Below are 26,540 nucleotides of genomic sequence, written 5' to 3'. Positions count from 1 at the left end.
AAAAGAAGATATTATTTCTTCACTCTGTAATCCTCAGCCCCAGTGGCTCCCTTTTGATTAGATTGTCACATCTTAAACACTTCCACAGGGACTATTTCTTTTGACCATTGTACTCGTTTAACTAAACGAGTATTAGATGTATTTTTTATTAGCTAAAGATCCTTGCTGCCGATGTGGCAAGATGGTCACGTTATGTATAATATCACAATATGACAAGTGTGCCATGAAAGCCCATAAATGTAAGTCATTCTTCCAACTGATCAGTCTGGAAGAATTCAAATTCCCCTGTCTCATGTCTTCTGAACAGTACCCCCGACATTTGCATAACCTTCAGTTAACCTTGTCCAGGATTTGATCATCTCATCTGACATTGCTCTGACAACCATATCTGACTCATTTCCAGTAACTAAGGAAGATGGGAGCAGGGTTCAGCCCCTCCTGACTCTATCTCAACCTGACGCTGGTCTCATTCTCAGGTACTGGAACGCTGTTAGCAGGAGCTGCCTCACTGCTCTGTCTCGGTGGAAGGTGTCATAGAAAAGTCTTAGAAAGGTACTGACGTCTATGCCTCGGAATGATAGGTGAGGATTTTATGTTCATGATACCAAAGATTTAAGGGTTAAAGTTGAAAAATTAAGTTGTCCTGAAAGATAAAAAAGGTCTGCTTCTGTCAGTATAAGGCCCATAATTTCTTACTTTACAAGAAGATATATAAATACTGCAACCTCGTAGATTTGGGACATTACACAAAACTGGAGCTGCAACGATTAATCAGTCGACAGAAAAGGAATCACTATCTATTCTGATAACTGAGTCATTCTTTTAGGCAAAAATGCAAACCATTTGCTGTTTCCAGTTTCTCAAATAAGAGGATTTTACGCTTTTCTTCGGGATAGTAAACTATAATTTTTGTACAGTTGGTGTTGGTCGTTATAACATTTCTTTAAATTATTTTCTGGCATATTGCATATTATATATCTGCATATTAATCGCTAATGAAAATAACCCTTGGTTGCAGCCCTACACAAAATACCCCAAATCATATGGATCTCACGATTTAAGCCACAGCCTTTTTCTTTCTTTTTTCTCGTTTTCAAGGGAAGGGTGATGTCATATCTTGAAATCACCGGGCCATTATTAAAGTTGAAATGTGCAAACGGAGACAACCATAAATGGTAGAGTCAATATATGAAAAGTGGGCAATATGTGGTCTCAGTGCTGAGCACTAATGCGTCCTGACCTCTAAATTGTGACCTTTGCATATCTAATCCTCTCATTATGTTCATCCTTTCCCCTAATCCCTCCGTCCCTCGCTCTTGTCCGTCTGTCCAGGTATCTGCTGCCAGTGACCTCCCAGTTCATCATGAAGTGGCCTTCGTCCAGCTTTGGCCGCATCTCCTCGGCCATGCCACGCTCACGCAGCCTTTTCGCCGCCAGAATGGGCCACTTCTGAGGTCACCGTGGCAACCCTGGCTTCTGACACCTCGCCTTTTGACCTCAACACCTCCCCTCCCCTGACTCTATCCCAGCCAAACTCCGATCTCAGCAAGTCCAGTATGGATCTTAATTTGGAGCAGCTCTGGACACCGTATGGAGCCTCATCCTTGGCCAAACCCCCCCCTGTGGAAGACCAACAAAGAAAGGCCAGGTGATTTGGGACTGCTAAAGGGCCTTGTTCAGTTTAGACTAGTTTGGACCTGCCTAGACCAGCAGACCACCTGTACCCTCGACCCTCATCTTTAGCCCCAGTAACACCAGACAATGGGTTCACCCCTCTTTTCTCATTGTAATTGCTGTATTATACCTACTCACTGTACAGTTACAAGTCATGGTACTGTAAAAAGAAAGATTAACACACACTAAACAATGCAAGGATTATTTATTTATGTACTTACTTATTTTGTATGGTATTCCATGATGAATGCAGTGAATGCTGATGCAGAATGCAGATATGGAATGATATTAACAAAGCTATCCCTTGTTTGAGAAAGTGGATGTAAAAAACAACAACAACAAAAAGCTTATTTTTGCTGGCTGTAATCAGTTATTTTATTTCTGAATTTAAATTATTTCATAACTTATATCAGAGGCTTTATGTTTATAAATGTTTTAACAGTCACTTTATGTTCTAGTTTTTACTGAAGAGAGGGTGCCCAGAAAACTCAAAATGTTTAACTTTTGAATGCTAATGCTTCATGTTTTACCTGTGTGATATTAAGTGCAGCACTATTAAGCAACACAATGTTTAGAATGTCAGTGTAGTAAAGCCAAGCCTCTTTGCCTTGTAGAGAACGAGCTGACTTTGAAGCCACAGCGCAAAAGAGCCAAACTTCAGTCTCAGAGAGCACCCAGCTCCTAATATGCACTTGGCAGTTTGTCACAGAAAGAGAAAGTGGGTGCACATTAAAAGTAGTGTTTGCATGCTTAGATTTTAGTCCCTCACCCAGATGTAGTGGTTAGGACAGAGGAGCTGCGTTTGGAACATACTTGAAGTTTTGTGTTGTCATTAATTATTATGTCTTTGTATCGGCTGCACTCCGGAGGAGACACTTGTAGATTTGTCGTCTTAAGTATGGATGAGTTCAGGAGAATTACGCAAGTGTTGCATCCAAGGACGTGCACAAGGTCGGGCTGAAGTTGCCCGAGAAACGGCTTATTTGCTCCGTTTGCCTGAGCTGCCCCTTTGGAGAGGGAAACAATAAGAATAATAATGTAATTGTTAAAGTTAGACCTAATGAAATCACCAGATCATCTAAACTTTTATTACTTTTTGATGCATGTCTCAGCAGGACACAGAGATGTGGTGGCTGTCCGTCATGTGACACTGTAGTATCAAATTTGGTATTGTTGTCCTTTGTGCGAGGGCTGAGGTTGTGGAAATGATTACCGATGAATAGTATAACCAATGGAATGGCCTATAAACTAAAAGATCCATATATTCTTCCAGACAATGTGCACCTCGCCACGTTTGCATCATGTCACGCAACATTGCCTTATATAATGTCCTCACATAAACCAATCTTAGCTAGCTAACATATAGGGAGGTTTTTTTTTTTTTTTTTCGGGTTAGAGCAACAGCCCCTCCAAATGTCCGTGCACGTCTCTGGTTGCATCGCTTAGAGAGTTTGCAGCACATTGAGTGACTCGGCTCAAATGTACTGCAACAGTGGAGGTTTGCCTGGGACGAGCAGCTGCTGCCTTTTTCCCCACCGCACTGTACGTACAAGTGCCAGGGATATCATGGATGTGCCAATAATAAGCACATCTACTTCATGTGTTCAGTTGGGTTTTTATTTAAGGTTAATATGCCATGAAACTACTGTAGGACCTCAGTTAAATATAGTATTAAATGTTGATAGGGAGAAATGCAGTGTTATATGTTTAGTAGTTTCCTTGGCTCTGTGTGCTACCCCATGAGATGATACAGTGACTAGACTCTTAAAGATGGTAGTCTGTGAGCAGCCTGTGCAGTACAGTACAGTGTGCATTTTATAACATTAATTCTGACTGTGCTAAATCTGCTCAAATTGAACTCTCCCCATACACTGAACATCAATTCACAATGCCAAATATGTTTGTTTTGCCTGATTTTATTTGTGTTATTTAAGAGTAGTACTTTTTCATCAGAGGTATGAGATTTTTAATTTTACATAGCAATAAAATGTTTAAACAAACACATTTCCTCTTTTTGTCATCTGTTTACTTTAGGTAGAAATCAGTTTGTGTGTGACAAGTGAAACAGAGAGAGAGAAAAGAGAATGTATGAAAGAGGACATAAAAATGAAAATGAACTTCATGTGGTGTGCATTTTCTTGTGATAACTAAATTAAAAATCCAGATGGACTTGCCTTCAGTGGACAGCTGATAGTGTAGAAATAGACTCGAAACATGAACAGACAGTGGTATGACATGCAGTGAAGGTCTCTGGCGGGAACTGAAGCAGGACATTGTGGTTACACGGTATTTGCCTTAACCATTCGACTATCAGACCGTTGTTAAAATATTAACATATCTTATTAAGAATGTATCACATTCACGGCTCTATAATGGGTAATGATAAAGAATAATGCAGCACAGATTGAACCAAGCTCAAGGTAATTACAGCAAAAAAGGCTATAATAGCCAATGCACTAAAATAATTATTATTCAGCTTTTATGCAGCATTATATATTTTCTTTGCAGCCGATTAACAAATGTTCTGAAGCTTGGTGTTGGCCGGGGGGGGGGGGGGACCTCATATCTAATTTCTTGACTGAGAAAAAGGCAGAGCTACATTACAATTCAGCAAGCGGCTCTTTGGTGGGGCAACTTCAATATTTTTCAGTTATTTTTTTAAAAACAATTAATTACCTGAGATAGTATCAATGGAAGTAAGAGCTGTGAAACAAATAAATAGGTAAAATCGAGCGGAACTAATTATAAACATTGAATTTAAGTGCAGTCGCACTCTAGTTTGTGGGTTTTAAAACTTCCTGTCCGCCTGATATCCGTTACTTGAGCAGCTCTCAGCCCATGTGGGTCAGCATCAGCGCTGATATCACATTTCATATCACATGCCCCTGTGGACAGGTGACACTCCTGAACTGTCACTCACCTCAGAAATGAGAGTGTGTACCCAGCAGTCCTTTCTTGTTCCATCTTGACCTGAAAGCCGCCCTGCACGGATGTGTGTGTGTGTGTGTGTGTGTGTGTGCACCCATCCACGCTCAAGAAGAACGAAGTGAGTTTTATTTAGACCTGTAACAGCAGCATGACATCCAGGTTCTTGTGACCTTTTTCACCCCTCCTTCTTGCCGCCATCCCTCTCTCCCTCCCTATTTCTGTCAGCAGAAGAGGTGCGGGGCGTGACCTTGAGGCTCTCTGGCCTCCGCCTTGGCCACGGCAGAGCAGAGGCTGACAGTCTGGCGCTGCGACCCCGGCGTGCTGTCCAAAAATATCTCCCCCAGCAACGGGGCTGCGCTGTTCTGTCCTGACCTTTCCACTCGTCACTCTCCTCGGCCCCATCAATTGCTCCATCCCTTCCTCCCCTACCTGCGCGTGGTCCAGGCAGCTTTGCAGCCAGTGTCCAGCCTTTTTTCCTTTTTTTTTTTTAAACCAACACCCAGATGACCCAGTTTCAGGGCCCTGAGCCGACCTCTATGGCTTGGAGAGTAAAAGACCGACTGGGAGCTGTGTGAGAGGTGGATGGTTCAGATGAGATAAGGAAGCAGACAGAGACACACACACACACACACACACACACACACACACACACACACACACACAGACACTCCTGCAAACACAGATGGCCAAGCTGCTCTATTTTTTTTTTGCTCTTAATCCACTATTTCAAATAACATGGAGGGAAAAGAGCAGTGTGATTTGTTCTGTAATTATGACTGCCTGAGCGAGGTGTCCAGAGGCACGGCTGCCCTCTTTTTCCTCTCTGGTAAAGCTTTAAAAGTGGAGCCTGTAGTGGTTTGTGTGCTTTCAAAATGACAAAAGTGACCTTTCTTATCAGACAAATACTGCCTGCTATACGCAAGTGTGTGTGTGTGTGTGTGTGTGTGTGTGTGTGTGTGTGTGTGTGTGTGTATTATCTATGTCTCCTACTCACTGTGTGTGTAATGGCAGCATGTACTCTACTGTATGTGTGTGTATAGCATGTTCACATATGTTCACTGCTGTGTTATATTAGTTTTTCAGGCCTCACACCTGCCTCTGTGCCCTGACATTTGTGTGTGTGTGTGTTTTATGTGTATTCTCAAAGGGACACATTCAATGACACCCGCTGCAATACATTATTGGTGGTGCCTCATTTACAACATCTTTGCTCTCAGCAGGGGTCCTGCCTGTAACTGACACATAAACCAACAGATAAACACATGCACACTGAGGATCCTGGACGGTCTTCACTCAGCTTGTCCCAGTGGCTCAGGTTATTTACTGTACACACACATTTCCATTTTTATCTGTGACACATTCATATTTTCAGAGCAAAGTAAAACTAAGATTTGACTAAAATATATTTTGCTAATGAGTCAACATTTCAGGCAGGGTGTAAAATAATTAAAATGTAATTCCTGCTTGTTGTTTGTTTATTAATTCATGTGGTGGCCATATTTGGTTTTAATTATACTCATAATAAAATAATTATGGGATTAGTCCATAATTATCGTTATTAAAAGGATGTGGTTTTCTTACTGTTCATGTAGGCCTGGTGATAAAATAATGAGTCTAATAAATCATTAGTAGATAGAAATTAATCAGGAGTGTATTTTAAAATTTCAAAAAATGCTGTTTACGTCAGTGATGGTGGGCGCACATGGAGGGGTGCTGTGGTTTAAAGACAAAACAAGCTATTTAAAGGTGTCACCTTGGACTTTATGACCTTATGAACCATTTTCCTTCACGTTGTAGACTAAGCAATAATATTAACAGATTACTCATCAAAACTAAAACAAATAAATCAAGAATGAAAATGATTGTTAATAGCAGCCAAGTATCAACCTATCGTGACGTCAGCCATTGGTTTGTGTAGTACTTCACTTCCCAGATCCTGAAGTTCTGTGCCCTAATTATGTACAGCCAATGACTGCAGCCCTAATTTTGCCTGCTCATCTATCACATACTCTGATTTGGAGCTGAAACAATTTGTCAAACTATCAATTAGTTGACTGAAATAAAAATAACTATTGAGCATTTCTACTGGTTTTAAATCAAATATGGAAAATATTTGCTGGTTCCATTTTCTCGAAGGATTATAAACTTTTGCTCACCACATACGCCAGTAAGCTGACCAAACTAGACTTCTGAATATATGCCAAGGCTCTGGAATTTATATTGAGCATTTTTCAATATTATCGGTTGTTTAATAGACAAAACCATTAATTGAGAAAATAAATGGCAGATTAAACAATATTTGTTTGCAGCCCAAGATTTTAATAAATTATTTAATTGTATTGTGGTAAAGAATTAAGAGTATGATTCAAACACACAAGGCGCAGTTGAAGAAAGTGCATGTTTTCCAGATGAAACACTTAAGTTTTGATCCACACCTACATCTCATTGCAACCCTGAAAACAGCACTTGTCTCAGTGATTTCATTTTTAGCGCTACGCACACACACACACACGCACGCACACGCACGCCCACACACACCCACGCACACCCACACACACACACACACACACACACACACACACACACACACACACACACACACACACAATGCTGGTTGGAGCTAATTCAAGGTGATACATGTTTATTCATGCAGAGGTCACCATGTTTTTGTCTTTCTTCAACCAGCACAAAGGGCTTCATTAATCAACGAACTATCTAGGAAAATGTTGCATCCTGTGTAATGGAAAAGAATAATCTTCGATTATTTTATTTCATGGCCAAACACACACACGCACACACATCAATCATTGTGCATCACTCTCCATACCCTTGGTTTGCCCTGTTTGAATTTTAATGGTACACCAGTTGGTTTGGTGTGTCTGAGTGCAAGTCCTCCAGTATTTTCTTCTTTGATCTTCCCATCAGCTCCCATCTTGTTTTTTTTACCTCTATATGTCAGGGGGGAGAGTAGTGCTGAGCATGCACGCTTTTCCAGATCTGCTTTGTTTCACATTCACATATTAAACACACTTACACACCTGGGAGCTGTGCAGTGACCGCTGGCTGCTATTGGCTGCAGAGCAGTCACATGGCGTCTCACAGTGGGCGAGTTACTCGTTCACCTCACCTGCCAGAGTTCTACACACACACAGACTCACAAATTTAAATTTAAATCAGTGACCTTCTACCTATAAACCCACTTCACTAACCTTTATGAAGCCGTCGGCCCCCGGCTTGACGGACTTCTACGCAGAGCCACCATATCGCACTGCACCACCTCCAAATGTTAACCTTGGTTTCAACACTCAAGGAGTCTACTGTACTTTGTTCCAGCCACAGGGGGTTATAGATGAGCAGAGTTCTGCATATGGCTATCATTCACAGCCCCAGGCTCCCCCTGAGTGTGTGTCTTGAGTGTGTGTAACAAATGGAGCCGAGCAGTAAAGGTATTAATGTGAGGGAACGAGCCCTGTGGTGGAAGTACAGCAGGAAGTCACTTTCTCTCCCATCTGGCCCCTAACAAGATGGAGAGAAGCAGGCAGGTGTGAGCGGTGGTCTGCACCTCCGCTGGCTGGATTAGCACTTCTGATGGGAGAGAAGAGAGGAGGACGATCCTCGGCATAGGCTGTCATTCTCTCTCCTCTTCTTTTCCTCCCCCACCCTCATACATCTCCTCGCCTCCTCTGTGATCACTGCTCTCTGCCCCTCACTCTGCAGCTAGTGTGAGAAGGGAGACTCAAAATGAGAATAAATGAGGTGTGGGGAAGGTGCTCGGGCAGTGTGCCGGTTTGCGCGCACGTGTGTGTCTGTGCATGCATGTGTACCTGCCTTCTATCGTGTTCAGATCTCTTCCTCTGCTGCAATGTCTAGCTGTGGAGCCAAAAGACCGTCCGGGGACTCTTCATCCACTTGCTGCTGAGCGCCCCAGGGGATGGATTGAGCCTTGCAGGCTGGGATATTATCAATACAGCCCCTCCAGGCAGCCTGGGAGACAGGAGACGGAGCCACTGACTCACTCTGCCTATTAGTCTACTGCTGAGCATCGTTGTTAGGGGGAAAAGCTGGTTTGACTGGAGCCTGTGCCAACCAGTCCTCTATCTTTGCCTCATACTTACTCGCTCAAAGTCTCTGAGACTCTCTTCATGGATCTGCCCCAGCCTCGCTTTTCACTTTGTTTGTTTCCTCTTCTTCAACCTCCCAATTTACAGTCCCTCCTCTGGCCTTGCTCTGTCTCAGAGATCTCTTCATAATCTTCACACCATTATTCTACTCTTTTCTTGTTCATTCCCCTGCCTTCTCCACTGTCAAGGTGCGCCTACACTCGTAACATGCTGCCCACTCCTGTAATTACATGTGCCCTGATCTTTTTAAGAGCTTTGTTTCATGGCTTTCGCCCAGACTCAAGTCAGTGTCACTCCTCTGTATTTTAAATCTCCATCTCCCCTTTTTTTCCAGAGTTGTTTGATATTCCATTTGCGTAATGAGGAGGCTGACCTTGTATTTGCATTTTTGAAAATTGCAAATAGTTGAAACCATCCACATGTTGAACGGAAGCCAAAGAACTCAACATGAGATTTCTGTGGAAAATGGTTTGCTGATTTTTTGTGACTTTTTTTTTTTTTTTTTTTTGCTTTTTAATACACTCATTGTGTATTCACTGCACTATCTGCTCCAAAATCGGAAGATTCAGATGTAAATGGATGAGCAGTGATATTTCAGCACGGAGTAATATATAAAATATGAGCCCAATGAAGATTTAAGGGTAATAGATGCATCACTCACTGAGATACTGTCAAATGTTTAACCTTTGGTCATTTTTTAGCTTTCCTCCTCGTTGCTGCCAACTACACAAATGCCAAATCATTCCCAATCTTCACTTTAACCTTGATGATTCACAGGGACAGATCTCTGGCCACTCTGCTCTCAGCTCCTGCACGAAGGAAACTGGAGAAACCCCCTCGACAAAAACCACAGCTCACTCTCTGCAGCCAGCAGCCATTTTGAATCCCTCTCAGATGGCTTAAACAGCCATAACCGTGACCTCATCTTTGTTCGAAAACACAGGAATGTAAAAACTGTGACCTTTTGAACCTCTTAAAGCTGCATGCTTTTTCCACTCCTACGTCTACAATCCCTTTTTTGCATTCTGACTCCACTTCACACGTCTGACTGTCTTTGTTGTGGCTCCCCACTTTGATTTGTTTCAGAAACCTAACACTGCACTACTACTGTATGGGTCTGCAGTCGCATACTGTGCCTTATTAGTTTGTTGTAAATGCTAAATGTTTTGTGTGAGTGATCTGTGTACTCCTTTCACAGAGTGGACATGTTGTGGTGTTCTGCCTCACAGCATTTTGCTAACTTAGACTGAATCATTTTTTTTTTTAAACTGGAAAGGCTAAATACTATGGTTTGGCGAGATTAGACTTCCCAGACGTAGTCAGAGATTTGTGTGTCAGATGCGGTGTGTGCATTTCTGTTTTTGAGTTGTTTATATATTTGTGTGTGTGTGTGTGTGTTCACTGTGTGTATTGTGTATTTAGGCAAATCAGTGTTTGTGTTTCATTGGCAGTGTGGTAATTTTGCATGAAATCACTTTAGTAAATATAGCTGTTATCCTGCTCCCATTATGTCTCAGAAAGCCGGTCTTTTAAAGCTGACATTTTAAATATACATACCCACAGGAAGATGTGCACCACTCAAGGTCCCTCAAACTTCTGTTTCCTTTCAGCAGTGGTGAAACTCGTGTCGCAGCTGCTCAGAATGCCTCTGAAGTAAAGGTGGTACATCAAAGTGGCTTACGTAAATGGATGAATAAAAAACAAACTTCTTTCAAATATAAGGCTGACGTTAATTAGCCTAGGTACTCAATGGAAACAAATTGTTCTAGAGTATCTGCAGCTTTTCAGTAACTGAACAAGCTCAGTTTTCGATAATTAGTGGAGCATTCTCACAGCCTCTGAAACTGGAAATAATTGGCTTCTCAGACTGCTGGTGTGTCTGCAGCTCTCAGCTTGTACTGCTTCATCCTTGAACCCGGTGTCTTGCCTACGCCACGTCATGCCGATGCTAATTGACATTATCAACATGAATCAGCGCGCATGTCCAACACCTAAAAAGTTCAATACAATTACATAAAACCTTGGAGAAATCAACCATATGAAGCCTTGTTATAATGTCAATCACTGACACAATAAACATTTTGTCTTGGTGACTCTCTTTTGGTTTCATACCCAATGATGGAAAGTACCTAAGAACCTCATAATTGTGAGTATTTGCATTTCCTTATGTTACTTTATAGTTGAAGGGCTTGTACTTTTTACTCCACTACATTAACAGCTACAGTCACTAGTTACTTTACATGTTATGATTTTAAATAAAAAACATATGATCATATTGTAAAATTTGCTGCACTGGCCCTTTAAAGTGAGATTACGCACTGTGTCAAAGAAGAAATTACTTTTTCCTCTTACAAATGATAATTTCTGCCTTTAATTCACAAGCAATACAACTCACTCTTGTTCTACTCAATCCACTCAAGGGTTTTGCTATGTCAGTTTGCTGACTATAAGACTTTACTGTTACTTTACTGCTGTTACTCAGTGTTTTAGCATTTCCATTATGTATAATTGTCAACTGTCAAAAAGTTACATAGTTAACAAACATAAACTATAATTTTAAATGCAGGCATTTTACTCTACTTTAACTCAGTATTTTTATGGTGGAGTCAGTCATTCTGGAGAAAGAAAAAACTTGATCAACTATCTTTCTCCAGAGTGACTGATCCCACCTTTAAGTACTGTAAATGATCTGAATATAAGACTTCCGTCACTGTTTATACCCATACTGTAATCTAAAAATTGTAGCTGGACCACACATGTACAGACATTTACAGGAGCACAAATAAAACTGCTGCTGATAATAACTCACTCTTAGTTCTGTTTATTGAAAAATCTACTCAAATACATATAAGTAATGAACCGTATTTTCATCTCCACATTCAAGGGTGCTCAATACACCAGTGCATTATAATAACTTTAGTGCTGATCTTTTGAACATCAACAACAACGCTGGAGCAGTGGGACTCTGCTAGTTAGACATAATGGACACTATATTTCCTCCTTCAAATTGACTGTCACACACATTGAAACTTATAATTAAGTTAACTTCAACTTAGTAAAAGTAGTGCAGATGCAACACGTGAGAAAGTATAATGGATAAGTATGTCATATTTTTTATATATATATATATATATATATTTTTTTTTTTTTTTTTTTTTTTTTTAACAAATACCAAAAGAACTTCTCCATGTCAAAGAGCTCAATTGTTGTCCAAAAACAGCCAAAAACATTTAAATAAGTTACACTATTAGACTGGATAACTTTCACGTTCTTTCACTACCATGAATAGTAATTTTTTCTGGATCAATTGAAAATACACTGCCCCACTGCATTAAATGCTCATTAGGGCACCAAACAGGGCTGTACTTCACGCAAAATCCAAACCTTAAAAAGAAAAAAAAAAATTCTTCATTTGTGCATAGTGGTAAACTGCTGATACACGAATAATAGGGATATTAAAGATCCCCTACAGACATGCTGTAAGATATATTCAAATAATCAGCTTGGAACAATAATGTGTGTCTGATGTGTTTTTCTCCAAAAAAAGGTATCTTTTTCACATTAAAATTCATAAAAAGGCATCTACTCCTTCTTCCTCAATACAAATTCCAGAATCTATTAATATCAGAATTTGGTTAATTTTGATATTCAGGTTGACATAAGATGTCTCCTACTTCACTGTAAAGTCCATTCTCAGTGTATGTGCACTGAAGTTTTTACATCACACTTGTGACATAAATAGGGAGTCAATCCTGGCCCAGTATGCAAACTATCTGTGATGTCACAAATCCTGCTCATAGGCCCCGTCCCTTCAAACCAGATGTTCAATAAGCACAGAGAAGCTTTCCACTTTCAGCAGATGAATGTGAAAACATTCAAAGTTTGAGCGGGACTTTAAGATTTGTAAGACATAAGCTCTATTCGCACGGGACTAGTTTTACCTGGCGACCTCTAGTAATTTGTAATAATTGCGGAGGTCGTCTGTGATCTTAATCCTGTGCGAATATGCCATGTCCGTAATTTGTAAAGTAAAAATTCCACTGCAAATTACCTACCATATTTCGCCAAACACAGAGGTCATGTGATAATATAAGTCCCGTGTGAATCGGCATCTCTGTGATTTGGGGTAGTTTTTTGTTTTTTTTTAAGGTTTTTTGTGTTTGCGGCACCTTTTTTCTGCCTTTTTTCTGGTCCAGAATTATGGAGGCTGCGTTGGCAATTATAAATGAAAGTTTTGACAGCATTTTGATGTTTGTGGGCATGCTGGGAAAACAGCAGATGGACACTGATGTGAGAAAGATGTTCGAGCCGTTCGGCAGCATAGAGGAGGTGCTTCGCGGGCCCGACAGTATCAGCAAAGGTAACGTCAGATCAGTAACAGACTGTTACGCATAGGTTACGCAGAGCCTTGACATCATATCAGGGGGATAATGTCAGTAAATTCGAGTTTAAACACAGACTTCACTTATCCCGTGCGAATGCGCCGCACGAAACACAGACGTGGTGAGGTAATTGCTAAATCACATGAGGTCCCCAGGTAATACTAGTCCAGTGCGAATAGGGCTATAGAGACTGCTGTTGTTTTTGCTGGTCTGTCACAATTTGCCGTGGTTGTGTAATACAACAACAACTGTGGACAGAGCAGGTGGAAATATCACTTTTCTACTTTTTCTGATCTTACTTTCACTTCACTCTTCTGTGTGGTGTTTGTGTGTGTGTGTATATATAGAGGTGTGTGTGTGAGTATGTGTGTATAAGTGTATAAAGGAGCCGAGTCCTGTGGTAGAGAACTAGAAGTTTTTTTTCTCTTTTCATTCAGTTAAGCTACTGTGAAAAAACACTTAGGCATTGCACCTAAGTGGTATAATGGTACGGAAAACCCTGGCGATGTGCCATCGATTCACCTCACACACAAACCTTCGCTTCACACAAAAACACACGAATCTCAAAGCTGTATTGCACGGGTGCTACTGGGGTCATTTCATGCATCACACAGACCGATGTTTTCATAGCATGTGCGACATATGTCGCACAGCCCTGCCAAATGAGTATTAATCTACGGCTGAAAATAGTCCCCAACAAATTCATTATTTACAAAAATTAAACTACATGTTCATGACTTTTTTAAGATTTACATCTTCAGTAGGAACCAGTCAAACATTGTTGAGAGACAGCCTGACACATTATTGGTTTGGGGCTAAATTAACACTAGGCTTATCCCATAAGGCACAACTATGTTGATATTTGAAAAACTAAACTCCTAACACTGTTGTTTCAATGAGAAGACTAAATATTATATACTAAATACTGTATTCTAAATACTGTACTACGCAACTGTCCCTCAATGTTTTGAGGGACACTGGAGATGAGTAGGTGTTTAAATATACTCAGTAATTCAGGGATCCACATGGAAATGATACCAGGCTAATGGGTAAGCGTGTCAGAACAACTACAGCCTGGGGCATCTGGAGTAAGCCTTTATCAGCTGTAGGAACAGATTTCTTACTTGAGTCCGTCACTGGAGGATGAATGACCGGATTAATAACCTATTTCTGTTCTCTTTTGTCATCGAGGAATACATGCACTTGGGCTATGGGCTCTGCCGCTCTAGGAAGTGATAGTCCTAGTTTGTGGAGTTTGCTGCATCAGAGAGGCGACAAGTAGGCGTTTCTCCACTGCAGCACAGCACTTCAAATCAGACAACTGTGACATGGGGGGGGGGAGTGCAAAGGCGAAAATTTGTGAGCGTTCCTTCGCTGTGCAATAATTTCAAAGGCCTCACGCAGATTTAAATGTTACAGATCATCTGAGGTTTTCAGGGGCGTCAAATTCTCTGGATGGTAGAAGGAAAGAAGAGAGAGCTGCCTTGAACCTTGAACTGTGATCTTCAACTGTATGCAATGATGGATAATTAATCCCAATCCTCTTCTTTCGGTTTTATCCGTGTGAGTGACCAAGTGCATTCAGCAGTTTCACTATTTAAGAAGGAGAAGAAAAGACACAGAGACAAATAGTTGGCTTTCTCTAACAGACAGACCGAGAGACAGATGGGGAGCAAAGATTTTTTTTTTGGGTGGGGGGGCGGGGAGTAAACACGCCAATACACAAGTAATAAGCATGACTGGTACCCCGATGAAGATGCCAGCACCAGACTCGAGCATAAAACCCCACTTTGGTGTGTCATGTTTAAAATTCAAGTCGCCAATCAGAGAGCCTGTGAATATCTCCATCTTCAAAATCAAAGCGAATCACTCTAAACCAGGCACCAGAAAACTTCTAACAGGCCAAATGTTAGCTGCTGCCATGGCAATGTCCCACTGCGCTGCATCCTTGAGGTGACAGGATCGCGATTTTCCACCAGCTGGAGGACCACTGCCACGTGTCATGTTGGTGTGTTTGTGTGTTGACGTGTAGCATCATGTACTGGGCATGTTGCTGACCTTCCACAGTGTCAGTCAAGCTGGGAAACACGGAGGGAGTGGGAGGGATGGATAGACAACGATGGCTCAAAAAGCTGTATTTAAGAGTCATTAGAGGTCATTGAGAAGGTACAGCGGAGCGTTTATAACATTAGTAACAAACTTTGGCCTCATCAGATCAAAACTTCTACAGATTACTGAGTTTGAGATACATCTTTTTTTTAAACCAGTGTGTTAAGAGATGGGTTTGCAGAATATTGTTATTATTATTATTTTTATTAAGGCAAGGGACATCTTTCTGGACAATAGACCTGCACAGTGGGAGCATTTCCATTTCAAACTTTTTTCTTTTTATAATGTCTTTAATATTTCACACAGAAATACAAGATTCTCCTGGAACATTTAACAATACTACTTTTTATAAACATCAGTTTTAAATATTTCATTTTTTCTCCCCCATCAGTATGGCTAACGGCTCAAAATAATACAATACCCATGACCATCAACTACTGTTGCTGTGGAAAGGAAGCCAGTCAGAGGCATGAAACAACCAAATTCATCAAAAACTAATTACAAACTTATACAATTTATATTTTTAGCTTCTGGTTACGCACCCTAAAGAAATTTCTGCTTGGTGATTGGATGTTCATGCCTAAATGCACCTTTACTTCTCTCCTTATCGTTGCAGGCTTGTGCGACAGGGAATGACAAGATCCCCAGCTAGACTCAAAACAGGAACATTGTAGTTCATGGTTCATCACTGCCAGTCACCTAACTGCCTATGAAATAAATGAATGAGGCTTTTAACACTGGACGAAATAATTCCACCCACTTTGCAACACTATGGAGTTTTCTGAAGTCTGAATCTGAAATCTATAGATCACATTTATTACTGCATTAAACTGTAGGAAAATCCCATATTTTGTCTTTTTTTAAAGTTGGGATTGTAGATTATTTTCAGTGTCTCGGAAGATACAAGTTAAATCATTTACAACTTAGACAAAACTTTAAAACGCCACACAAACCTCCAACACAGTGCAGGCATGTGACTACTGTCTTGCCAGTGGCTTCATATGAGATGCAAATGTGTCTCAACGTGTGACTATGTGTATGTTGAATTTACATGTACATGAGTGTGTGTGCTGTGTCACTGTATTTCTGTGTGTGAGAACAACGTGCCCTCTCAGAGCAACTCAAAGTGGATGAGCCCGAGGGGCCCGTAGGGGTTGGTAAAAATAGCCCCGAGGCTGATTAGGAGCGAGGCGGCAGGGGGATTTTAAAAACCTGCTCATTACAGCACCTGTAAGGCCTCTTTAAGTAGCCCTTCTGCAGAGCCCAGCTGCTCACATCTGCCAAGAGCTGTTCGCCATGCCCATAAACTCCTCTCACGCATCCTCCAGGGGCGGGATATCACAATGCAAGACGACGACAATAGTGGATAAAAACTATGGCCTCAATACATCCCGCAACACAAAAAAAGTAACTTTATCTATGCTAAGTGGCATGCTGCCTGAATTCTTAATAACATCCTCATTTTGCTATTGCCATTCTCCACATGGAACGTTTTCAGTTTAACCTCCAAATTAATAACTAGCTTGATCTAATTTTGAACCTAACTTTCCCCCATTTCAATACTGATACCTGGAATTCGGTATCGGTACCCAACGGTACTGTTTTTCGGGACTTTAAAGTTGTAAAAAAATAAGTCTGACTTCTCTCACCGCCACAGTGCTTACATGCTGTAATATTTCCCCATAAACAGTATGTAATTCACACACTGCTTGCTCCATACTAAGGTTTCAGACATCATAAAAATACATGATCACATACATAGTAATCATAATAATTATGTCAAGTCAATAATCATGGTCAGTGATGAATACGTACAATTGATCAGCACACTTGGCAACCTCCAGACATCATAGCCTTAATCAGGAGAACAAACCTAATTAGGGTATCTGGGGATCTTCCCGATTACTTCTCTCAGATTCCAAAATTTGGCACAGATTTATTTAACATAAACTGGTGTCCAGTTGTACCAATGTGATTCAGGCTGTACCCTTAAAAGTACCAAGTTCGGTACCAAACCCTACTCGCATGGAGGCCATAAATGGTGCAAAGCTAAGGAAAGTTTTATGACCAACTGCATTCCCCACACACCTAAATGAAAAAGTGACACAGTCTAGAGAAAAGAAATGACTTACTACTCCTTTAAAACAATAACACAAACAGCTCAACCATGGTTGATTAAAGTTGTCCTCTATAAAGGGTATACGAACTCCCCGAGAGCTGCTTGGCGCCGTTATTGAACCAGCAATCTGTGGGGTCTGAAGAGGCTACGCCCCTCTGTCAAAGTACTGCTATGAAGTCTCAGCTTGCCCTGACCCCGGTTGACTCCCATCAGCCCTCCTGCTGGGACAGTAAAACAAACGAACCCCCCATAGACAGGCTGTTTAGAAATGTGCTGTACTGAAGCCTGTCCCTGGATGCCTCTTGGAGGGAGCAGCAGAGGAAAAGACAGAAGAAAACAGACGGGCACTGTGATAGCTGTTAGTAAATGAAAAACAGTTTATATCAGCGATCACATATGTGAGCAAACAATTCTTGTTAAGTTCAATATCAAAACTGTTTTTCATACAACTGCAATGTGATGCCAGATGAGAAAAAACACAGAGCTGTGTGTTTCCTGTGCTTGAATTTAGCCCATTTGTACCAACAATTCATTGGTGATTTTGCTTCTGATGTTTGGATGTCGGTTGATGTCGGCTCTCTGTAAGTGAAATAGTTGGATATTTGGTTCCTGGCATGAGTTTTGGCAAACAGCTGGGATTTGGATTGAATTCAGGATGTGGTGGACTATTTGACGCTGCTGCCATGTTTTGTGCTGTTTGGCTGTTTTTTTTTTTTTTTCGATTTGAATTTTTCTTTTAATTACTCTGATCCATGTGCTTATCTACATGCAGACATACGCCCTCTGAAAATAAGTGTTTTTTTTGGCAGATTTAGGCAAATTTCAACATACATAAAGTATTTCATTAGTTATCAAACTTCTGATTCTGATACCGAGTCAGAATTAGCTGTATTTACCAAATATTTGTATACATACAAGGAATTTGACACTTTTTTTGCTCCAAAATGAAGAAAGAAGAAAAAGTTCAAAAAATTATTTTCATGAACATATAAAGACATACAGCCAAACATAAGGACAACAAAACTGAGCAGAAATAGGTAAAAATAAACATTTACCTATAACTTACATACCAGTAGATGAAATATATAGTCAGACGTGTATTGGACAGCATTAGAAAGGCGTATACTGTAACTGTGCAGACATGTATATCCACAAATGTTTATTTTCCATATAGTTTCACAATACAAATACCTGTTTTCATCTAGTGAAGGTCAACTGAGCCTGGTTGCCCTCATCCATCTCCCAGATTTAAATTTTTCACATTCATGACTGAAACCTGCCCAGTAAAATTACAGTCTTCTTCTGTTTGCCAGTGACTAACCTGACGCCCCTCCATATGTAAGGCACATACATATGCACCTCCTTGCATACAAATGTCAAACACAATCTTTCCATTCTTCAATCTTTCGTATCCTTTCCTTCTCACTCACACACAAGCTCCAGCCACAGCTGTAGGTTTTCACCTAATCCCGCTGTCCTCTCCTGTTATAACAGCTCTGAACTCCAGCCCTCAGAGAGAGGGGGCTCGCCCACACCATGTTTTCACAGACTGCAGCATCTGGACCCATAGACGTCACTCCTACGGTGTCCTGTTTGGGGTCAAGGACACATTGGAGGATCAAAAAAGAGTCGATATATATCACTTGTTAAAGATAATATACATTGCAAGAAGTGGATGAATGAGCCATAACGTGATAAGATGTGGTGGAGAATGGTTCAAGCTCTTGTGAGGCATCTTGTTCATCCGGAATATTAGTTTATTTTTTGTGTTCAGTTCCAAAAGTCTACACTAGATGTATAAAAGACCTAAAGTGTATATTGCAGAGATTACTTTCAGCATATCTTCCCCCGAAATTCCACCGGGCACGGCTTTATAATATCGTGTATGCGTGTGATCCGCGTCTTCAGAGCATGTTGCCTGCCATAAGTTGTTCACTTGTGTATTTTGTCCTTAAAAAGGATACAAAATGGTGTGTTTCTCAGCTTAAAATCTCCTCTAACCGGCCTCTGAATGATTGACTTCTGGTCTGGTACCACAATGTGGCACAACATCTAGCATGAAATTCGATATGCAGGCTGCACGTGGTATTTTATTTTCTCAGACGCTTCTGAGATGTGGTGCTTCTGGTGGAATTTAGAGCGCTGCTTACAATGGGCGCGATCAACTCTGGCTACCGTGGCAGAGCCAGAATGCGCTGCGTCCTTGCCCGGTGGAATTTGGGGGTTAGAAGCTTATTCTGTTTTATATCCTCCTTCTCCTTCTTTTTCTTTCACAGTTTATTTTTCTTTTTATCTCTTAATTTCATTGCCCTTTCCATCTCTCTTTTCCTCCTGGATCACAGCTCTCCTGACCTGCTTTGTCCAGAGCACACAAACATATTTTCTGTGATGTCTGCCAGCTGCCTGGCTTAGCTTGGCTCACCCCAGCTCAGCTAAGGCTGCAGTTTTTCTGTTGACCACTGCTGAACCGTCCGGGCCCACTGAAACAATCAGATGGTCCCCAGCCTTTTCCAGGCATTTCCTGGGTCACCTGAGCAGCATGCAGCCCTCTCTCCTCTACATCCTCCCGCTCCCTGCCCCTCACCGTCTCTTCCTGCCTGGTTGAGAAGGTCCTGAGAGGGGTCAGAGCGGCCTGGTGCGCAAGTGGGAGCCATAGTGTGGATATTTATTATTTCATTTAAGTCCTCCCTGTTGCTCTGGAGAGTAGAGAGACCACTGATGTCTAACGGAGGTTGAAGGATAGTTCACAAGGTGACCATGTGAACTGTTGAACCCAGAAGCAGGGCTGGGGGTGTGTGTGTTTTTATTTATTGTGTGAGTGCGCGCGTGTATGTGCGTATGTGTAAGAGTATACAGAGTGCTTTTAAAAAAGCCCCCTGAAGAGTTTAGCAACTATGAGTTTATGTGACATGATAAATTCAGAACAGAGCACATGACCGAGCGGCCACACACAAACACAGACACACACATGGTCACAGCTGTGCAATTTGGGAGAGGGATGTGTAGTTCCTTTTAAGTAATTGCATCATTTATTTTATGTTGTTTGGCAACAGTAACATGTACTGAAACACCTTTACACCCACTCTCTTCCCCCAACCTCACAAGGTTATTAAAGGAGATATCCAGTTCCATAAAACCAGGGTCTTATTTTCATAGTTTTGGCTACCACTCCTACCTGTAATAATAGGTTTTCACTCACAAAGTAAATTGCTGAGATCTGGGAACATGGTGACATTGTAAAAGTTCAACAGGGCAAGAAACATGAGCGGTCAGATGATTTTAAACAAACTCCCTGTTTAATAGAGATACTCATTTGGAAGAGAAAATGAAGTTAAACAGTAAACCGATTACCCCGACTGTCAGCTGTAAACATCCATCACAGTTGAGGCTAGAATTTAGGGATGCAATGATACTTGTGTAGACAGATATATCATTTTATGGCAGCATGACGTTATATAAGCTCTCATTAGTTGAGCAAGTAGGCAGAAGAAAAGTAGTGTCAGCAGTATTTGAAGCAACTATTTCAACAAAATTAGCAGCATTTAATTTGTTAGAAAGTGTCAGAAAGTGAGGAACATTTTATGATAATATCATTATTAGAACTCTTACGGTATTATTAAGTATTCATATCAGTACTCGTATTGGGAAGTACCGAAATGTAAGTATTTGCACTTGTATTTGGTCTGAAAAAAAGGTGGTATTGATGCATCCCAACTGGAATTAAAGCTCAGTATGTTGACCCAGGGTATAATGAAGATTCCAGACTTCTCGGATCCCAAACAACGTTATTCGTCAAACAAGCTGATCGTTTGATCCAACTTCCTGTCAGGAGGCAGGTTCCAAAGGGAAAGCTTCCACATCCAAACAAGAACCATGCCAACGTCTCCAAACAACACCTGTACACGTCTGCTTCTGTGAAGTCCCAGCATTTCCAAATTCAGCTTTGACCTTATTGCCAAAACTGTGCGTGCATGGTTTTCCTGTGCAGTGAGGGATTATTAGACTTACTGTATGCATTCACTTTCGTTTTTGACAATTGGCTTGTTTACAGCCTGATCATCTGACTGCTGTCTCTCTTGCACAGCATTGTAGCGAGGTTGCCACATCTCAGCAATTATTCTGGTGAGTACAATATATCAGAACCCCCATTAATGATAGGCAAAGAAACCGGAGTTAAAAAAACAAAAAGTAACAGTTTTCTCCTCCTTTAAACTCAACTCTTATTTAAAAACCCTTTAACAAGCAGCAGTCCGTCAGAGGGTCAGTTATTACAGACTCATGCTGTTCAGCCAAACATCTTTCAAACTCACTTTTAAATTCTTGTAGAGTTTGCAAAGTTTCTGAGATACAAAATATGTCTTGGCTGAATTTTGGGGAAATGTGTATTAAATGATGCACCAGACATCTAGAAAATTTCTATTTGATGTAGCAGTCATAAAAAAGCAGTCAAAGTTTGAATTTTATACAACTTTGAGAACCCTTTTTCTTTCAGGGGAAACTGTGTTAAGCTGTTTTAACATGCGTCATTTTAGGTTCTGTTTTATGTGTAAGTGTTTGTGTATGAATAATATGAATAACTTGTAAATGTCTGAATAAGTAAATATGGGCTTATCTTAAATCTATTTCTCTAAACACTCCATTGTTTGTGCGTCAGTGTGTGTGCATGCATATTTTCATTACGTGTGTATGTGTGCCTGCAGTGTAAACTGAGGTTTAACCTGTTAGGGGAAGTTTCAATGCAGTCTGGCCAATATCAGCTTCTTCCCCAAAGCCAAATGGAGGCTGGCTGGGGAGCCGGAGCCCAACAACCCAAAGCAGCCCAGAGTCCTAACATCATTATAGGGCTGAGAGAGGCAATAAAGCCAAGTCTTGGGAGATTACCTCTGCTGCAGCCGGCGTGCAAACCCATTGCTTTCTGGTTTGTGCAAGTGATCTTTTTGTCCGGTCTTGTACGACAACATGATAGATGATTTAGTCTTGAGGCTGCGTGTGAACTCATCCTGGTTTTCATCACCTGCAGAACCCTCTGATACATTTATATGTCACTGCTTATTGCGAGTGCGTGCTACAACCTTGGGACAAAAGAGAGGAGTTTACTACAGGCTTTAATTTCAGATTGTAACATGTCAGCATGGATGTAAGCTGCCTCAGTACCAAGACGTGACAGATGAAGGTATCGCTTAACAGAACAAGACAGGGATGGATACCATCTGCAACCAGTTGCTCCTGGGTAGGAATGAGATTAATGATTTTGCCAACATGATGAATGGCTGAGATTGGCGATGACAGACTTTGAGTGACATGTTACAGGTGTATACCCTTCCCAATTCCCAAAACTCTTAAACTCAAACTCCACAGTCTCTCCCCTCCTTTATTCTTCTAGGGAAACAAGTGCAACAGCCGCTCTTGCCCGCCGCCACCCTTTCTCTCCAGCCAGCCGCGATGGCGTGCCCCGCCTGAGGTTATTAGGCAACGCGCGACCTCTGACCTCTTGTAATAAACACGGCTAGCCACGTCTATGAAGTCTGGCTTTCGGTAGTCACCAGCTGAATCCCTGGGACTTTGCTGCTTGTTTGCTGCACTCAGTCTTTGCCAAGCAGAGAAACAGTTAAGCTGTCACACATCAGAGAGGACAAGTAGCAGCCTTTTGTGCAACACAGTACCAGTTGGCCTGATTGTTGAGAAGAAAAAGGAAAATCAAAGGGTTGCGAAAACAGCTGCAGATGGGGTTAGGGTTACAAAATAAAGATGACGAGGACCAGGCCAGACTGTGGTCATTTGTGCGAGACTGACTGTCGAAGTTTTACAGCCATTACAGCAGGGCTGGTATTCAAGTTTTGACAAGACGTCACCTTTCACTAACTTTCACCACTGACGTTGCTTGTGATCCGGAGTGGCATCTAAACTGAGGCGATGACGGAGAACACACTGAAATCTTATTAATGCATCCTGTCATTTCATTCATCGTCGTTCCCCAGTGCAAACATTCCAGCTGTTTTGACTTCCTCTTTTGCCACTTAGTGTAATATTTCTTTATGGTCAGTCTTGAAGATTAATTGACTGATATGTTGCTTTGTCTTTACTTAGGGCTGAAACTAATGATTTTAAGTCTGCCAATTGTTTTCTCGATTAATCATGCGGTCTTTAAAATGTCTGAAAAAAGTGAAAAATGGCCATCACAATTTCCTGAAACCCAAGTTGATGTCTTCTGATAGCTTGTTTCGGACCATTAGTCCAAAACTCAAACAAATACAGCTTAATATCGCTTGACTAAAAGAAAGAGAATGAAATCCTTATAACTGAGATGCTGCGACTAGGAATTTTTTTGCTTGAAATTTGCAAAAGTAGTTTTACTGCCATTCATTTAAAATGTGTTTATATTCACATTCATTTCAGGTTTTGCTCTCTCTTATACAAAGAGCTAGAAAATGTGCCTTTTAATGTGTTTATCTTCAATCAAATGATTACTTCAACTAAGCACAGACTTATACTACTCTACTGTTTTTTGTTCCATAATATTTTCTTTATTTGTGAAAAAATAAAATTAATTGCACTGTGGGAAACACTGGGAACACTGTATGTAACAGAACTGCAATAAAAATCCGAGTGACATTTATTTATTAATGAGAAACAGTGAATGGTTTGGTACATTTGTATAAATTGGAGTCAGGGAGAGCTTGAGGTTAAAGACAGCAGAGAAAAGGCGACTGGACAGATGAAGGGATCAGGTAAAGGTGTAAAAGCAGTTCTCATGAGTTCCCCTACAATGGACCTCTACACATGCTGCACTTCTTCCTCCGAGTCAAAATGAAAGGCAGCAGCAGGGAGCACACAGGGCTGAATCACGCTACTCTGTAAACAGACCTGACAACCTCTGATATCGCATCCTCTTTTTCCTCTTCCACGGAAAGTCCTCACTTTCTCACCGCTCACTCACTCTGCCTTCATTTTTTTCTTTCTGAGGCCCTGCAGCTTGCAGAGGCTGCTCAGTAGCAACTCTTTCAGAGGGTTTCTATTTAACAACCAGACCTACAAGATGTTAATACTATCAAAAGCACAGTAATACTTGCAAGATCGCATTGCAGACACTGGAAGGAAAGTTATGAGAACAACCTACATCAATATGGTCAAAGGTTGCCAGAAACATTGGCATCTAAGATGAAAAGCCTGTTCTTCCTTCTCACTTTCTCTCCTTTTTTTCTCCCTTCTTTTCTTTCTTCCTTTGCTCTCTTACCGCATTTGTAATGACCAGCAGACAGTGAGTAATATGGCAGGGAATTACACAGAAATGTCCATTTCTCTTACGTGAGATAAACTTGTGGAAAGTAGGACGTCGGTGATCAGAAACACCCCCACCCACTCTTAGAAAGAAAGAAAAAAAAAACAGAGGCAGCGGTCACCTTGGATACAGTGAATCTTACCCTCCAATTTTCTTTTGCAATCACACAAACACGTACGGACGCAGGCACACACACCTGCAAACACAAACACACCGCGGCACAAAGACTTGCTCTAACTCAAATATACTTTCTTTCTCTCTTCCGGACACACACACACTCACACACACACTCACTCACAAACACCCACTGGGAGGCTTTACAGCGTGCCCGCCTCAATGTCCAACCTCGCTGTTGCTCAGAGCTCATGAAATCTGGCTGTCATGCGTCCGCTTGACAAGTATCCTTGACAAAGCAAATCCCAATCTATATGCAGCATGGCAGGCAGGGACCTTGTCAAATGCTAATGCCAGGGACACTTTAGAGGTTGTTGCCCTCTGTGGCTATTTTTATAAACTCTATATCTCCCTGGTATTCCTGTTTGTGGAGCAGTACTGTGGCGAGCCAGCTGGTGGCGGTGTCTGCACTTGCTTCATCAATCACTCCCCTTCGCTTTCTCTCCCTCTGCCCTCTCTTCTTGTTATTCATTAAAGCGCCTCAGAATAATAAGTCCCCAAGAAACTGGGAACATGTGATGAAGTCGTAGTTAATAATGTATACGCCCCCCCTTCCCTCCCTCCATCTTTTTATCCCCACTCCTCCCGCTTGCCTGTCTTCCTTAACTCTCTCCCCATTCAGCCCCCTTCCACCATACAACTGCGTGCTCCACCACACTCAATGCGCCCGTGCCCTTGCGGTGAATGGGGGTAAACACGCATTAACATATTTATATCTTAAGCCCCCATCCGAAAAAAATTGTGACGACGATGTAAATGGGCTCATTTCCAAAGCCTTGAGAACACAACTCCTTTCACACTTCAACGCCGCTCTTTAATTATGCTGTCTTAATGTGTCGGTGAACCCTAACATGCCCAAAGTCTGCTCCAGGAATGGTCACTTGGATGTTTTGGCTGCTGTGGTCATACACACACTGAAAGTTAGCTCACACAATCTCTCTAGCTCAGTCTCTCGAGGTGTGTGTGTGTGTGTGTGTGTGTGTGTGTAGAGAGAGATTTAGGTGCTGTGATCTGTCAGAGAGGCCCTGCTGTACCTCTCTATGATGCTCTCAGTGACGTAGCCAGCGGTGCGTTTGTGCGCTCCATCTCATGTTGACCGCCATACATTTTAAGCCTCATGCAGATCACATCCGACTTCAAACTTCAAACGGAACAAGCGAACACAGGAGGAAAAATGCGTTGAAGCCATCGCGGCAGCTTTATTTTTCTCCTCTCCCCCACAAACCTGAATCCTGAAAAACATCCAGGTCTTAATCAGCATTCAGGCCCCACGGTTTGTGAGGGAAAACCCAGGGATTGTCCTCTGTGTCTGAGTAAGAACTCATACATATTTCGCTGATCTAATGGTGGACGTCACTCATTCACTCTGTGCTTACAGGCCACAGTTTATTCCCCATGAGCAGGCCTTAAGGGAGATGCACTTTCAACGGCACAAATGGGAACAATGGGGACGGCATTGTTCTGCAATGGCGGCTCAATTATTGAAGCGCAAGAATCGATACCGTAGCTCCGGAGTATTTTTATAAGGAGCTGAGTAATGCATACTGCTCATGACACTGTCACAGGAAATGGAGGATAATACTGTGTACACTGTGGAAAAAGCAGGCTCAGGAGAATCCAAATCGATTTAATTCAATTTGGGTCAGTCTGTCTTATTTCAAGGTGGGTTTTTTTCACTTATGGGCAAGAAAAGAGAATCTGGACAAAGTCTCTCTTATGCTCCCGCCTGCTTCCCCCCCTTTTCTCTCCCCTTT

At 41.5% G+C, this 26,540-nt stretch overlaps 1 protein-coding gene across 9 annotated transcripts in view; it reads left to right on the top strand.

Moving 5' to 3' along the window:
• Positions 1–3,674, top strand: part of ttll7 (tubulin tyrosine ligase-like family, member 7) — a 69,885-nt gene extending 66,211 nt beyond the window's left edge. For 4 of the 9 annotated variants that reach the window (XM_051376888.1, XM_051376886.1, XM_051376884.1 and 1 more), the window contains 2 exons: positions 477–552; positions 1,333–3,674. In XM_051376888.1, the coding sequence (XP_051232848.1) occupies positions 477–552; positions 1,333–1,453 (197 nt within the window). In that variant the 3' untranslated portion in view covers positions 1,454–3,674. Of the gene's footprint in view, positions 1–476; positions 582–1,332 lie in introns of all 9 variants that reach the window. The other 5 variants (XM_051376889.1, XM_051376892.1, XM_051376893.1 and 2 more) reach the window with 4 other exon arrangements.
• Positions 3,675–26,540: the final 22,866 nt, after the last annotated feature.

This window comes from Dicentrarchus labrax, unplaced genomic scaffold (assembly GCF_905237075.1).
Source record: "Dicentrarchus labrax unplaced genomic scaffold, dlabrax2021, whole genome shotgun sequence".
NCBI lineage: Eukaryota > Metazoa > Chordata > Actinopteri > Moronidae > Dicentrarchus > Dicentrarchus labrax.
This window is presented reverse-complemented; position numbering and strand designations above follow the sequence as displayed.